This window comes from Vitis vinifera, chromosome 18 (genome assembly GCF_030704535.1).
Source record: "Vitis vinifera cultivar Pinot Noir 40024 chromosome 18, ASM3070453v1".
Taxonomy (NCBI): domain Eukaryota; kingdom Viridiplantae; phylum Streptophyta; class Magnoliopsida; order Vitales; family Vitaceae; genus Vitis; species Vitis vinifera.
Window position 1 is genome coordinate 24239875 of NC_081822.1, and position 12371 is coordinate 24252245.

The following is a 12371-nucleotide window of genomic DNA, read 5'->3' on the forward strand; positions in this document are numbered from 1 at the left end:
CAATTTGAACAAAAAATTTTTGGAGTTTGCTAACACAGTCATGGTGATCAAACTTTGCTTTATGGCCATAGTTGTAGGGCATGCTTCCCCCCCTTAAGAAAAAGTTCAGAGTGAAAGGGAAATTTGTCAAAAAGGATATCTCTTAAAGCATGCTTAGGATCAGCTTCAAGTTTATAGGGATAACGAAATATTAACTTTAGGTAAAGAAGTGAAAAAGCAATCTTAGCATCCCCCTTCAAGCTTGAAAATACTAACATGTTTTACAATACTAAGTTAAGCATTTAGGATGAGTAATATTATTTGTCATGGTTTAACATAGTATAAGAGCTCTGATTTTTAGTGTCTTCTGTTGTTTTTTTATCTTTCTAGTCTAGCATGATATTAGAATTTTGGGTTTTTATTATCTTTAATCGGGTACCTATTCATCTGTTTTGTCTGCTTCTACACTTGAAGAATTGATGCGATATGCATTGTAAGAGTCTGCCATGATTTTTCTTAGTTGTACTTGTAATGAGAATTCTTTTCTGGTGACACAGTGTGATTCATAATATGTAAGGTGACCAAAACCATAAGGCAACCTTGTTAGTTGATTAAGTTACTAGTAATCCTCATGTCCCATAAGTATACATACTATCCCAGTCTTAGTCATCAGTTCTACATCTTCTTGGTGGTTCAGGATACTGTTGCAGCACTGCATCTTGTCAATGAAACAGATCATGAGTGAAAATGGGGCTTTGGAGCTTTCTATTTTTGGGCTATCTTTGCAAAATTAACATGTGCTTGCTTGGATGCAACAGAGCAGCTTCATAAGAACAACCACATGGGGGCCAATATTGAACCTGACCAGTACAAGCTTAGCTTTAAATGCTAAGCCATGCGGTGTCTCCCTTACTTTCCAATCATACACCCACTTGGGTCCTACCATTTCTTCACATTTCCTCTGTTCGAGAGGACACTGGAATTGGGCTGCTCTATTTTCACTTTTGTTTTTCAAAAGTCTCGTGTGAAAATATGATTAATTTTTTTATTTGATCATAGGAATCATCTTCCTCAGTTGTAAATGAAATTATTTTTGCAGAATCAAAGGTTGGTTCTATAAATTGTCTATTGGTGTAGTCTGTTTGAATGATGTAACATCACCCTTCTAAGATATCTCAAACTTGAGTTTGAGTCAAGTTTGAGCCTGTGTGAACCAGCATCAAGGTTGAGTTAGGATTAGGTTTGAATACATACCAACCTAATTCTCAAGTTTGATATGCATTATTATAAATATTTGTATTTGTTTTAATATTTAATAAACTGAAAAAAATTATTAAGAAAACTGAATGAAATACCCTAAATGGGATCAGAAATTGCAAGGGGATCTTTGTTTGTTTATAACTAGGTCAACTAATCATACTGTCCATGTAGGAGAAAGAACAGAGAAATAAGAATTAGGCCAAGCTGAACATGATAAACGATTCTTTAGATCAGCTTTGGGTTGAGTCTTTGGAACCATTCAATTAAGCTGAAAATACATCAGGATGTTCCAAACTTCAATTAGCATGAATTAAGAGGAAGAAGAAGTGGCCGGGGCGGGGGGTGGGGGGGTTGAAGAGAGCAGAGGATCTGTATGGTCCTCCATGCAGGACCCATGTGTCAAGCTTTTAGGGTGCCAATCTTAGTTAATACTATACATTGTGTTGCTGGTTTGTTGTCCTTTCCCCTTGTTTTGCTCCTGTTGTGGTTGGCACTGTAGAAGTGAAACCAGAACTCACATATGCTCCTTTTCTTTCACTGTTATGGAAGTAACTCTTGATCCATCACTCCATGTGCAATCCTTCTTTTCGCCGTTATGGAAGTCACACTTGACCCATCACTCCATTTGCAATCATGCAACTTACAATGATATATACACACATGTTCAACTCACCACTCACCTTTGGCATTCCTATTAATGAGTATGAAGTCACACTGGTAATGCTCCTCTGCTGTTTACATGAATTCAAATATCTACACATGTATGTTTACTCAGCCTTTTCTCTTTTGCCTGAGCTTGATCAAGGTCCTGTCTCTGTCAAGGATCTTTTTCCTGGAAATGAGCACGTGTTCCTGGAAAACCACAGGAGTTTTATAACGACCTCATAGAGTGTTTTGCAAGAGTGTCACATTGCTGTGAAATGTGGCTGTCAGCTTATTTGTGGGATCACCATGCATAGTGTTACCTTATACTGTAGCCTGTGGTTGGTTATAAAAACCTCAGTCATTTGTATGCTTTTGGGGAAGAGATACTTCATGTTTTAACCAAATGAAAATCTACAAGGGTGTCATTATCATATCGTAAGGGAAAGGAACATGCAAACATGACATTCTCATTGTGTTCTACAGGATTGTCGGTCAAATACATGACACCCTTTGAAGGGCCAAACAAATAAAGGTTCACAGGGGTTGGAAATTGACTTTGATATAATTTGCAATGACCCATTTATTTCTATGGTTCATTCCTTCTACGTTTTTAGGTTTGATGGGCACTCACACATGCATATGTAGTGTCAAAAACTTTTTTCCTTATCTGATGTGGAATATCACAATCATGATTGTGATATGAGTTTCTCTTAACCATGTAAACATGTTTTAAAATCGTGAAGATTTATCGGATTCAAAGTAGATAATATCTAAAAGTTGATTGTTACGTCATCACATAAGCTGACAAGAGTCGCAAATGGTATTCTTTTTGGTTGAAATCTAGCATTCATCACTCTTATTAATAATTAGGTACCCAAAATTTCAAGAATGAATCATGAAAACTGTAGATGAATAATCTCATGTCTCTTTTCAGTATTGTGGATGTCTTGATATGTTTGCAGCCACTCCAAAAAGGCGTATATCGATCTTGACTTTCTTTCCCCTGCACCATCATTGCCTTATCGTCAAGCTTTTTCTCAGCAAAATCCCAGAAAAATTTACACATTCTAACAGGTCCCAGTGACGCTGTAGTCCCAACACCCGAGTAGTTCAATGCTTAGATGATCAACTGCTGCAGCATGATTTACGGCAAATTTGAGTTTGATACATGTGCATGCACCTGGACCTACATAAATGTTGTTGGCTGGCCAATAGTTTATTTTGCCCCTAGTTCCCAGCCCCTACCCTTGCCGTGGTCCGGTCCTGCTGCTCCTTTAAGAAGATCATTTACTTCATAGTGAATCAGCAATGAATAGGGCCTGATTGGTTAGGGCGTTGATCGACAAGACCCACCAAGACAACGCTGAATTCCAGTTCTTAAAACTTAAAAGCCATTCATACACGGCGGACTCAATTGAATGAGGAATGCCCACTTCATGGACCACAAAATTGGAAAATTCATGACTGCCAATTTCATGGGCTTGCGCTGGGTTGATAGTACACAAGCCCACTTGTAGTTTCTTTCATAAAAGCCGAAGAAAGGCCTATAAAGAATGGTAGATGTAGCACACATCCAAAAGCTATTCTAGCACATAAGTTATACGTAACGAAAAATGCCTTCTTCCCCTCATCTTTTTTCTCCCTCCCTAGTCGATTTCAGATCACGTCACTCCCAATAGAGGGAAGTGATTGGAAAATTTACCCAGAAAAGTTTGTTTGTCCTCGTGAAACAATGAGCATATCCTCGATCCAAAGATAGCAACCATGTGATCAATTTAGAAGAAAAGAAAAAGGGAATGGAATGTAAAACTATTCTTTTCCCTATACGCTGATAATGTATGTCGAGTCGATCTAATCATCCTCATTTATAAGCTCATAAATACGTCGTAAATAGAATGCCTTGTAATTTGCAATCGAAGACAAGAAAACAAAAATAAAATAAAAGGAAGAAAAATTAAAATATGGGTCACAAGTAATTTGTGGTGGTTTATTAATAAGATAGAATTAGCTTAAAGAATAGTATTTAGTCAAACATATGCATTTGCCTTTAAGTCAAGGGATTCGTTGAGTGCACGAAATTGAGTATGATTTTTGGTCATCTAATTAGAGTAATTTTTTTTTCTAATAGATATTGTACCATTCAAAGATTTGATTGAGATTGTTAAATTAAAAATGGTGATATATTTTTAATCCATGGAGATGCCAATGATTTGGTGAGGTTCCAAAGGGAAGTAGTTGTTTTCATTGGAGAGGTTTTATTATTATTATTATAGAAGATGTGGAAGATTTTGACAAACAATAGAATCTCAACCTAACTTGTAGACACATCTTTCCCTTGCTTGGACACCATTTCTTGGTTCCATTCAAACCTTTGAACCTCATCAACCCTGGTATTATCTTATTTTTACTATTAATAAATTCACCGAAAAATAATTAAAAAAAATCTTGAATATTATTGTTGAAAATGGGCTTGCGTGGCTAGATGGATTGACCTAACCTAACTTGACTCGACTCGGCTAACCCAATAATTTAAAAAGTAAGGATCAATTTGAGTTTTATAACTACTGAGAGTGTGTTTCACAATGATTTTAAAAAACATTTTTAATCTTTCAAATATTTCAATGATACAAATTTTCAAGTGTTTAAAAAAATTAAAAACACTTTTTAAAATCATTGTTAAACGGTCTCTTAAAAACTATATCTCTCCTACTCTAAATATATTTTTTTTATAAAATAGTTTTTTTTGGGAAAAAAGTTTTATGGAAAAAGGTTTTTTTTTTTTTTTTTTTTTTTTTTAAGTTTTTGATTTTCTTTGTATGAAAATAAAAGTCAAAACTCTTATATTACGAAAAATCATTGAAAACTAGCAGAGTTTTCATATTTGTAGTTTTATTCATGATTTGAGACAAAAAATTACCAATAAAACAATCAAATCGGGATTTTTGACCATCTTTAGAAGTAACCCAAATTTTTTTCCTACGAGAATGGTAATGGGAATTTAAATTTGTGAATGAACATGACACTCCTCTCCTAATAAATAAATACATTTTTCTAGTTGAAACTTGGACACTAGGAATATCTTTGGAGTATTGCCCCACATCCTCTAATGATATAAAATTTTGCATAAGGTCCTCATCACCATAATTATTTAACGAATTATCATGTAAATTAATCAGGTTATCAAAAGTAGGCAATATTTTTAGTTCCAAAAAGGTTTGCTACCTGATTTTGTATGATAAAAATATGACCTAGCATGTCTTGACTCTTGGATTTGTGTGTGGAGGTAATAGGATTTGTATTCTTTGTTTTATTTATTTATTTTGGGTTTGGTTAAATAAAAAAAGTATTTCTAAATGATATTTTTATGATCCTCGTGACAAAGTTTGGACATGATTTTAAAAATAGCTTTTTTTAAAAAAAAGAAAATCAATACAACTATTCTTATTATAAATATCATAATTAAAATGGGTAATAAAATCTATGATGATTACGTGCGTGTTTAAGAGCTTTTTTACTCAAAAGTATTTTTAGGAATTACCAACACTATAAATGATTTTTTATATTTTTAAAAGTGTTTCTTAAATTTTGTCAAATACCTAATTTTTGTGAACAAGAAAATCCAAGAAAGATTAGCAACATGATATTTGTAGCTCGGGCTTCAGCAACGCCTACAACAGATCAAGTCCCAACTCCGATTTTTGTTTTAGGGATTCCAATTTTAGGCCATGACCATGGCTTTCCTGTCTGAAGCTCACTTTTCGGGTGATGCCTATGATTGTGCTCCTGGACGAAAGAGAATTCTTATTTGGTGAGACCGTGAAATAGTTTTTTCAATAGAGTGTGAGGTAGGGTATACATCACTCCAAATGTTGTATGGATGATTATTACAACACTATTTATTTTTTATTTAAAGTCAAGAATTTGCCTATCCAAATTGATTAAAAAAAAACCATCATTTCACAATTTTTATAATATTTATTTAATTATTTTCATTACAAGATATTCATATGCTTTATATGTAAATGATTGTTATACCTTCATATTTTAGGTTTTAATCTTCATTTTATAGTTATAATATCATCATATTCTAGAAAAAAAAAAGAAAAAGAAAATAGTAAGGTAGTGTTTTTTTTTTTACTTAATTGTAAATAGAATTTCAAATTAAATAATGTTTAATAGTGTTAAGTATTAAATTGATTTTTTTTTATTTAGTAAAAAATTTATAACAAATCATAAAAAGATAGAAAAATAAACAATTTAAAATTTGGAAACAAATTACTTTGAATAAAAAAAAGTTAAAAAAAAAACCACCTTTAAACATTCTGCAATGAATTTAAAGGGCAAATTATTGAATTTTGAATTTGAAAGTGGCAAAATGCAAAAGGCTGAACATCCGCATGCAAAAACTATTTAACCTAATTTATTTACACATTACCCTTCTTAAATATTCCTTTAAAAAGGAAATAATAGTGAAAATATAATATGCTAAAAACAAGTAAATAACAGTTAAATGCATCAATAACTACCCTAGAATTTGGCCAACATTATCCATCTCACACCTACGATAAATTCATCCAATAAAATCTTCCATTGTCATTCATAAATTTTGGCCTTTTCATCATTCTGTACATTAACTCATCTTCAACAGTACTTGAACCCCTTCAGTCCAAACAAACCCATCATCTTCAAACTTGCTAAAAGATCTTAAATTGGTATTTGTTTTGAGCATTAAATTAAAAGATTTATAGCTCAAAAGGCCTCTCTTTGGAGTTCTCTCCCTCCTTTGACTTTCCTGATTTGTCCCACTCCTCCCCTTAAAGCCTGGTCTCAGGCCTCCATATGTGAGTCCCATCCATAAGCTTAAACTCAAAAGATTATATAATATAAATCTAATTTATGTCTTGTGGTGTGGGCAATGGGGTCCAAAGACTCCAAACTCTCCCATCCAACCCATGAACTCAGTCAGAATGAAAGCAGCAAGACCCAGGAAGTGAAAATAGAATTTCACCATTCCCAGAAGGTGATAAGTTCAAGCAAAGAGGAGAGAGATATGAAGATGGATGGATGGATAGAATTTTGGGAGTGAAGATGACGTGAACAGGAGGTTTCTAATGTCTTATACTGTAACTGTGTAACAGAATATCTATTCTCCATCAACAGATCATGACCACTCAATATGTGGACCCCATGTTTAATGGACAATATTTGGAGACTTCCCACAAACTGGACAAAATCATAGAGCATGCACAAGTCAAAGAAAATGGACCATGGTGATGGAGAAATGCTCACTTTGAGATTGAATTCTAATGCCGTGCCCAACACCCATAAGGTGTCTTCTATAACTTTTTAATCAATGATGGAATGATTGATCTACTACAATCAATACCATGGTTATGTGGAAAGTCAACACATTGGGAAACATTAGATTACATAATCAATATATGCTATTATTATGGGATTGGACTCCTAAAAGCTACCCCCATTTTCTTTTCTCACTCTAACCATATTTTTTTTTTCATTTATGTAAAGAAGCCCACAATTTAATTTTCTCAAATGAAGTTAATTTTGAATTTTATTACTAGATTTTGACATTTGAAAATATTATTACACAATGAATATAATAATAACATGGACCCGGAGAAAATTAAGACAACATGTTAGCTTCTGATTGACAATATTTTTGAAAACGGTTTTTGAGAATAACTTTTAATTCACAAATTATTATACTTATATACGACACAAAATATTTTAAAATTATTTTTTATAACACAATAAAAAAAATAAAAAATTATATCTATAAAGTGAGGTAGAATGAGAAGACTGAATGGGAAGGGAAGTGAATTCAATTAAAAAACCCAAGAAGATTCCTTGAGGGTGGGGTCCAATGTGGAGGCTTTCATTCATGTGAAGTTGGCATGTTGTGGGTGTTCCAGTGAGCTTTGCTCATTGTCCCCTTCATTTTAAGCTGTTATGGTTCTTTCATCTCCCCCATTTCAGCCCCCTCACCCATTAGGCCATTACTATAACACACACCAAAAAAAAAAAAAAAAAAAAAAAAAAAAAAAAAAATCTCAAAATTGATGAAAAAGTACTGAAACTAGTTTCTTAATTGTTATCATTGACCCAGAACTGAACCATTGCTCACATTTACACCCCATCAAATGCAGAAAAATACAACACTGATCTCTATATTTTATTCTGTGGAACCACCCCCTTCAGCCCTCCCCCTCTCAGATTATTTATTTAGAAAATAATAAATAAATTATAAAAAAAAACATATAATCCCACTATAGGCTACAACCCATGTGTTTGTTTTTTTTTCCATCCTCCTCCCTGAAGTATAAATTTTTTTTTTTGAAGTTTTTGCTGCAACCCCATCTTGCCAGCCGGAATCTGACCCACTCATCCTCTCTCCGACAACTTCTGCGATCTGACCCACTTCCATTGCCATTTGCCACAGCTCTCCCAGTCAAGTGCCAAACTCTCTCATCAACAAAAATAAGTTAAAAAAAAGAGAAAGAAATAAAGAAAAAAAAAAGAAAAAAAAAAGGTTTCTCTGTATTGTCTCACTCAGCCGTGCCCATCGAAGATGTTTTGTTTGTTACTATCTCATAGCCACCTCCATCATCTTCGTCGTCCTCATCTCCTTCTTGCTCTTCTTCTCCGTCGTCTTCGTCGTCCTCCTGGTTCTGCTCCATGTTGTTTTCGCTTTCCATGTCCTCCATTCCCGATTCCGATCTGTTCATCTCGGGGTGTAGAGGCCATTGTTGCTCTGGCTGCACCATTATGGGGACCATAGGGTTTTCGGGTTTCAAGAGGGGGTAACTGGGATTGAATGAGTTTATCTCCATCTTGTTCTTCTCTTTGTACAGCGCTTCAAGCTGGTGGAAATATGGACACGTCTTGGAATCTTCTGGTCTTTTCTTGTTGCTTTCCTTCACTTTCTTGAAGTACTTGTTGATGTTCTCCCATTTCTCTTTGCATCTTTTGGCGTTCCGGTTGTATCCCAGCTTTCTCATGCCCGCCGAGATCTCCTCCCATAAGGGCCCTTTGGGTCCGTTTTCCTGATACTTGACATCCAAGCTGGTTCGGAGCCGAATCAGGGCTTGGACTTCGGCTTTCGGCCATCGGGATGAGCTTGTTGGAACTAAATTCTCGGCTCCTCCTCCGTTGTCCATCTTCCTCGGTTCCAAAACCTTCACCAGCTGCAGCTGAGGCTGCGGTGGCGGCGGTTGTGGCGGTCCCGCCTGGGGCTGCGGCAGTGGCGGGGTACTGTCTTGCAGTTGCACCGGGTTTTGCTGCTCGGATATTTTCTGCAGGAATGCAATGACCGCTGCGTCTTTGGCGGCGGCTATTGATCTCTCCTGGACTAAAAGCTCGTGCTCTCTATTCATTCTCGCCATTTCCTGCATTTTCCAAGCTTCTTCACGGACCATTCGGTCGTGCTCTCGCTTCTCTATGGCTTCCAAGAATCTCTTCTGCAGCTCCTCTTGCCTCTCGATCACATCCTTCATTAGCCTCTGGAAGAAGGCCTTCCACTTCCTCTTTCTCTTACCCCGTCTCTCCAATTCTTCGTCGGAGGAGGTTGAGGAAGAGGTGGAATTGGAGAGGAAATTGGCGGCCATGGCTGGATGGGCGGTGGGAACATTGTTGTGTGGAGGATGCCGGCTCGTGGGTGGCGTCGGGGAAGGGATGGTGGGAATTGTAGGGTTTGCTGTGGAATTTGTAGGGTTGGGTAATGTTGATGGAACAGTGATTTCAGGGAGAGTGGTTGGAAGGTTAGCCAGCGGCATTGTGGCGGCAAGCACTGCCGGAGCTGGAGGTTTAGAGTGGGGGAGGGAGGCAAGTGAGGGTTGAGTTTCCAAAGCTTCCAACTGATCGAAAAACCGATAAGTTTTGCCGTCGGCCTTGGAGGCTCGGCCTTCTTTGGTTCTCCTGTGGTACTTGAAGACGTTCTCGAATTTTTCCTTGCATTTCTTGGCGCTTCGATGATAGCCAAGCTCCGCCAGTTTCCTGATAATAACAGTTGAAGAACACTCCGTTTTCGTTTCTATCTCATCTCAAATCAACCAATAAAACAAAAGCTAAAACCATTGATACATAAAATATAATTCAACTGTATCAAGAATTCCCACAAGAAAACCTAAGAAAACCAGGGAAAGACGAGGCAGGAGGCCCAGAAAATCAGAATATGCAGACAGCTTTTACATGGATGGAAGAACACCACCTCATGTGAATTCATTTTCTGTTGATTTGGAATTTACAAGATGGATTGGGAACTGATAATTGAAGATGGAATTATGGAAACCCAATTCCCAGGAGATCAATTCAGCTTTCTTCCAACTCTGGAAAGAAATGCTAGAAAAGAAGCCAAAAGCCAGGAATCCAACACTCACTTGAAGCTGAATTCCCTCGAGATGAACAACAAAACACTACCCCTCGAATCAGAGACACAAAATTCACTGAAAACTGATTCACAGATCTCCACCCAACAACCCAAACAGCTGAAATTCCCATCCAACCAAACAAAAAAAACATAGAAAAAAAAAAAGAGGCAAAATTCAGTACCTGGAAACCTCTTCCCATAATGGGCCTTTGAGACTTGAGTCACGAAAAGTAACATCCATATCAGACCTTATCTTCAACAAGGCCAACGTCTCCTGTCTCGGCCACCGGTTACCGGCGGAACCCCGGTCACCCTCTTCTCCTCTCCCCCTATCCTCCTCCCCGTAACCACCTGAATTTGATCCACCTCCCCCACCCCCACCACCCCCTCCGCCACCACCTTCATGCTCTACGGCAGCAGCCGCGCCATCGCCCGAGCTTCCCAACAGGCCTGAGACCCCCAGCATAGGACTCCTTTAGCCCAATTACAGCTGAAAAAAAAAATATACACCAACAACAACAAAAGATGGTGAATTCTGAGGGTTTTATGAGGATGTTTGTATGGTGAATTTATTAATTTATTTCGGTGGGATCTGCCTGTCAATCTCAAAAATAAAAAAATAAAAAATAAAAAATAAAAATAAAAATAAAAATAAATAAACCATCAACCCCTCAAAAAAAATTCTTCTCTTTTAGCTGTGGAATCTTGAGTAGTACTTTTTCAACAACAATAAGCGTCACTTGGGCTGTCACAGTAATAATAAAAATAGCATAAGAAAAAAATAAAATAATTTTTTTTTTTTAAAATGTAGTAATTGGAAATCGAAGATGAGCAAGAACAGCTGCAGATAGCGACGATGGTGATAATAAGTTGGTTTTTGTCTGTCCAGCTAAATATAGTTAAAGGCCGGCCCATGTAGGTCAGCTTTGCTTTTGGGTGCGTTTTGGATTTCTGTGGCCGTTGCCTTGCCTGCGAATTTACTCTTCCACCCCTGCCACTATTTTTGTTAGATTGGCTTAATTATTATATCAGATTCTTCATTTTTTGTGTGCCCAAAATACCCATGGTATAAAAATAAATATTAATGAGATTGATTTTGGTTTTGGGTTTTTGCTGCAACTTGCTGGTGAAATGTGGTGGTGGCACCGCCACGACGGGCCAGACGGGCCTACGGGGATGGCTCATGGATGGCGACGATTGGTTTGCTAGTTTGACAAGGTTATCATAATTGTGAAAGAAAATTCGCCGTAAAATGACCGTAGAAAGTGTGGGATCCATGCCCCCCTTTCTCCAATTAAACCCTGTTGGATGAAGGTCATGTTATTAGGCAAAGCTATTTATGAATTGAAATAAATAGTGTCCAATATAGTTAGGTTGTGACCTACCCTCATAAATGTTATTCATATTTCCATGGCTATGATCTTATTTCCGGCCATAAAAAATTTGGGCTCTGGGGACCATTCGCCGTGGTGGCTTCTTGGGTTATCGTGTGCCTCTCAAATTTTGTTGATTTTATTTTCAACACCTCCATATGCCAAATGTAACATTTATTTTGTTAAGTTCAATTGATATAACTTTTATTGTAACGATTCATATCAAACCACGTAGATATTGTCTATACATTTATTTTATCGAGTCTGATTGATATGACTTTTATTATAATGATCGATTCTTATTATAATAACTCGTATCCAATCATGTAAATATTATTTTTCGATTTTAAAATGTGTTTATAAGGTTAAAAGAAATTTACAATTGTATAAACCCCCTTGTAGACGCCTTTTCATAGGGTTAAACAAACTTTCATACCCTTCATATAGACACTCCTTCATGAGATGAAACAAACCTCCATGTCGGGTTTGGGGATAAGCTCTAATACCATAATCCATAACTTTAATACCATTTGTAATAGTTGACTTTAACATCATTTTTCTCAATTCTGATATCATTTGTAATGGTTTGCATCCGATCGTCATCTAATTATATAGATATTATTCGTTGTTAATTTAAAGGGTTTTTACGATTCTAAAACGCGTATTTACAATATTAAAACGAGTCCATACATATATAGTGATAAAAACTTTTTTTCTATATATGATAT

General features: G+C 36.4%; 1 protein-coding gene across 1 annotated transcript; it reads right to left on the reverse strand.

The window, feature by feature from the left end:
• Positions 1 to 7961: 7961 nt before the first annotated feature.
• On the reverse strand, positions 7962 to 11586 carry LOC100241901 (trihelix transcription factor DF1). The gene is made up of 2 exons (XM_002266159.4): positions 10453 to 11586; positions 7962 to 9897 (listed from the first exon to the last, which is right to left on the reverse strand). Exons 1-2 carry the CDS (start codon positions 10734 to 10736, stop codon positions 8451 to 8453), a joined length of 1731 nt encoding a protein of 576 aa, XP_002266195.1. The 5' UTR covers positions 10737 to 11586; the 3' UTR covers positions 7962 to 8450.
• Between the last annotated feature and the right edge of the window lie 785 nt (positions 11587 to 12371).

What these genes read in the sequence shown, in the direction of transcription:
- LOC100241901 (XM_002266159.4), bottom strand. Translation starts at nt 10,736, where the DNA reads ATGCTGGGGGTCTCAGGCCTGTTGGGAAGCTCGGGCGATGGCGCGGCT. An exon ending in TTATGGGAAGAGGTTTCCAG is followed by an intron (nt 9,898 to 10,452) that starts GTACTGAATTTT and finishes TGTTATTATCAG; the next exon opens with GAAACTGGCGGAGCTTGGCT.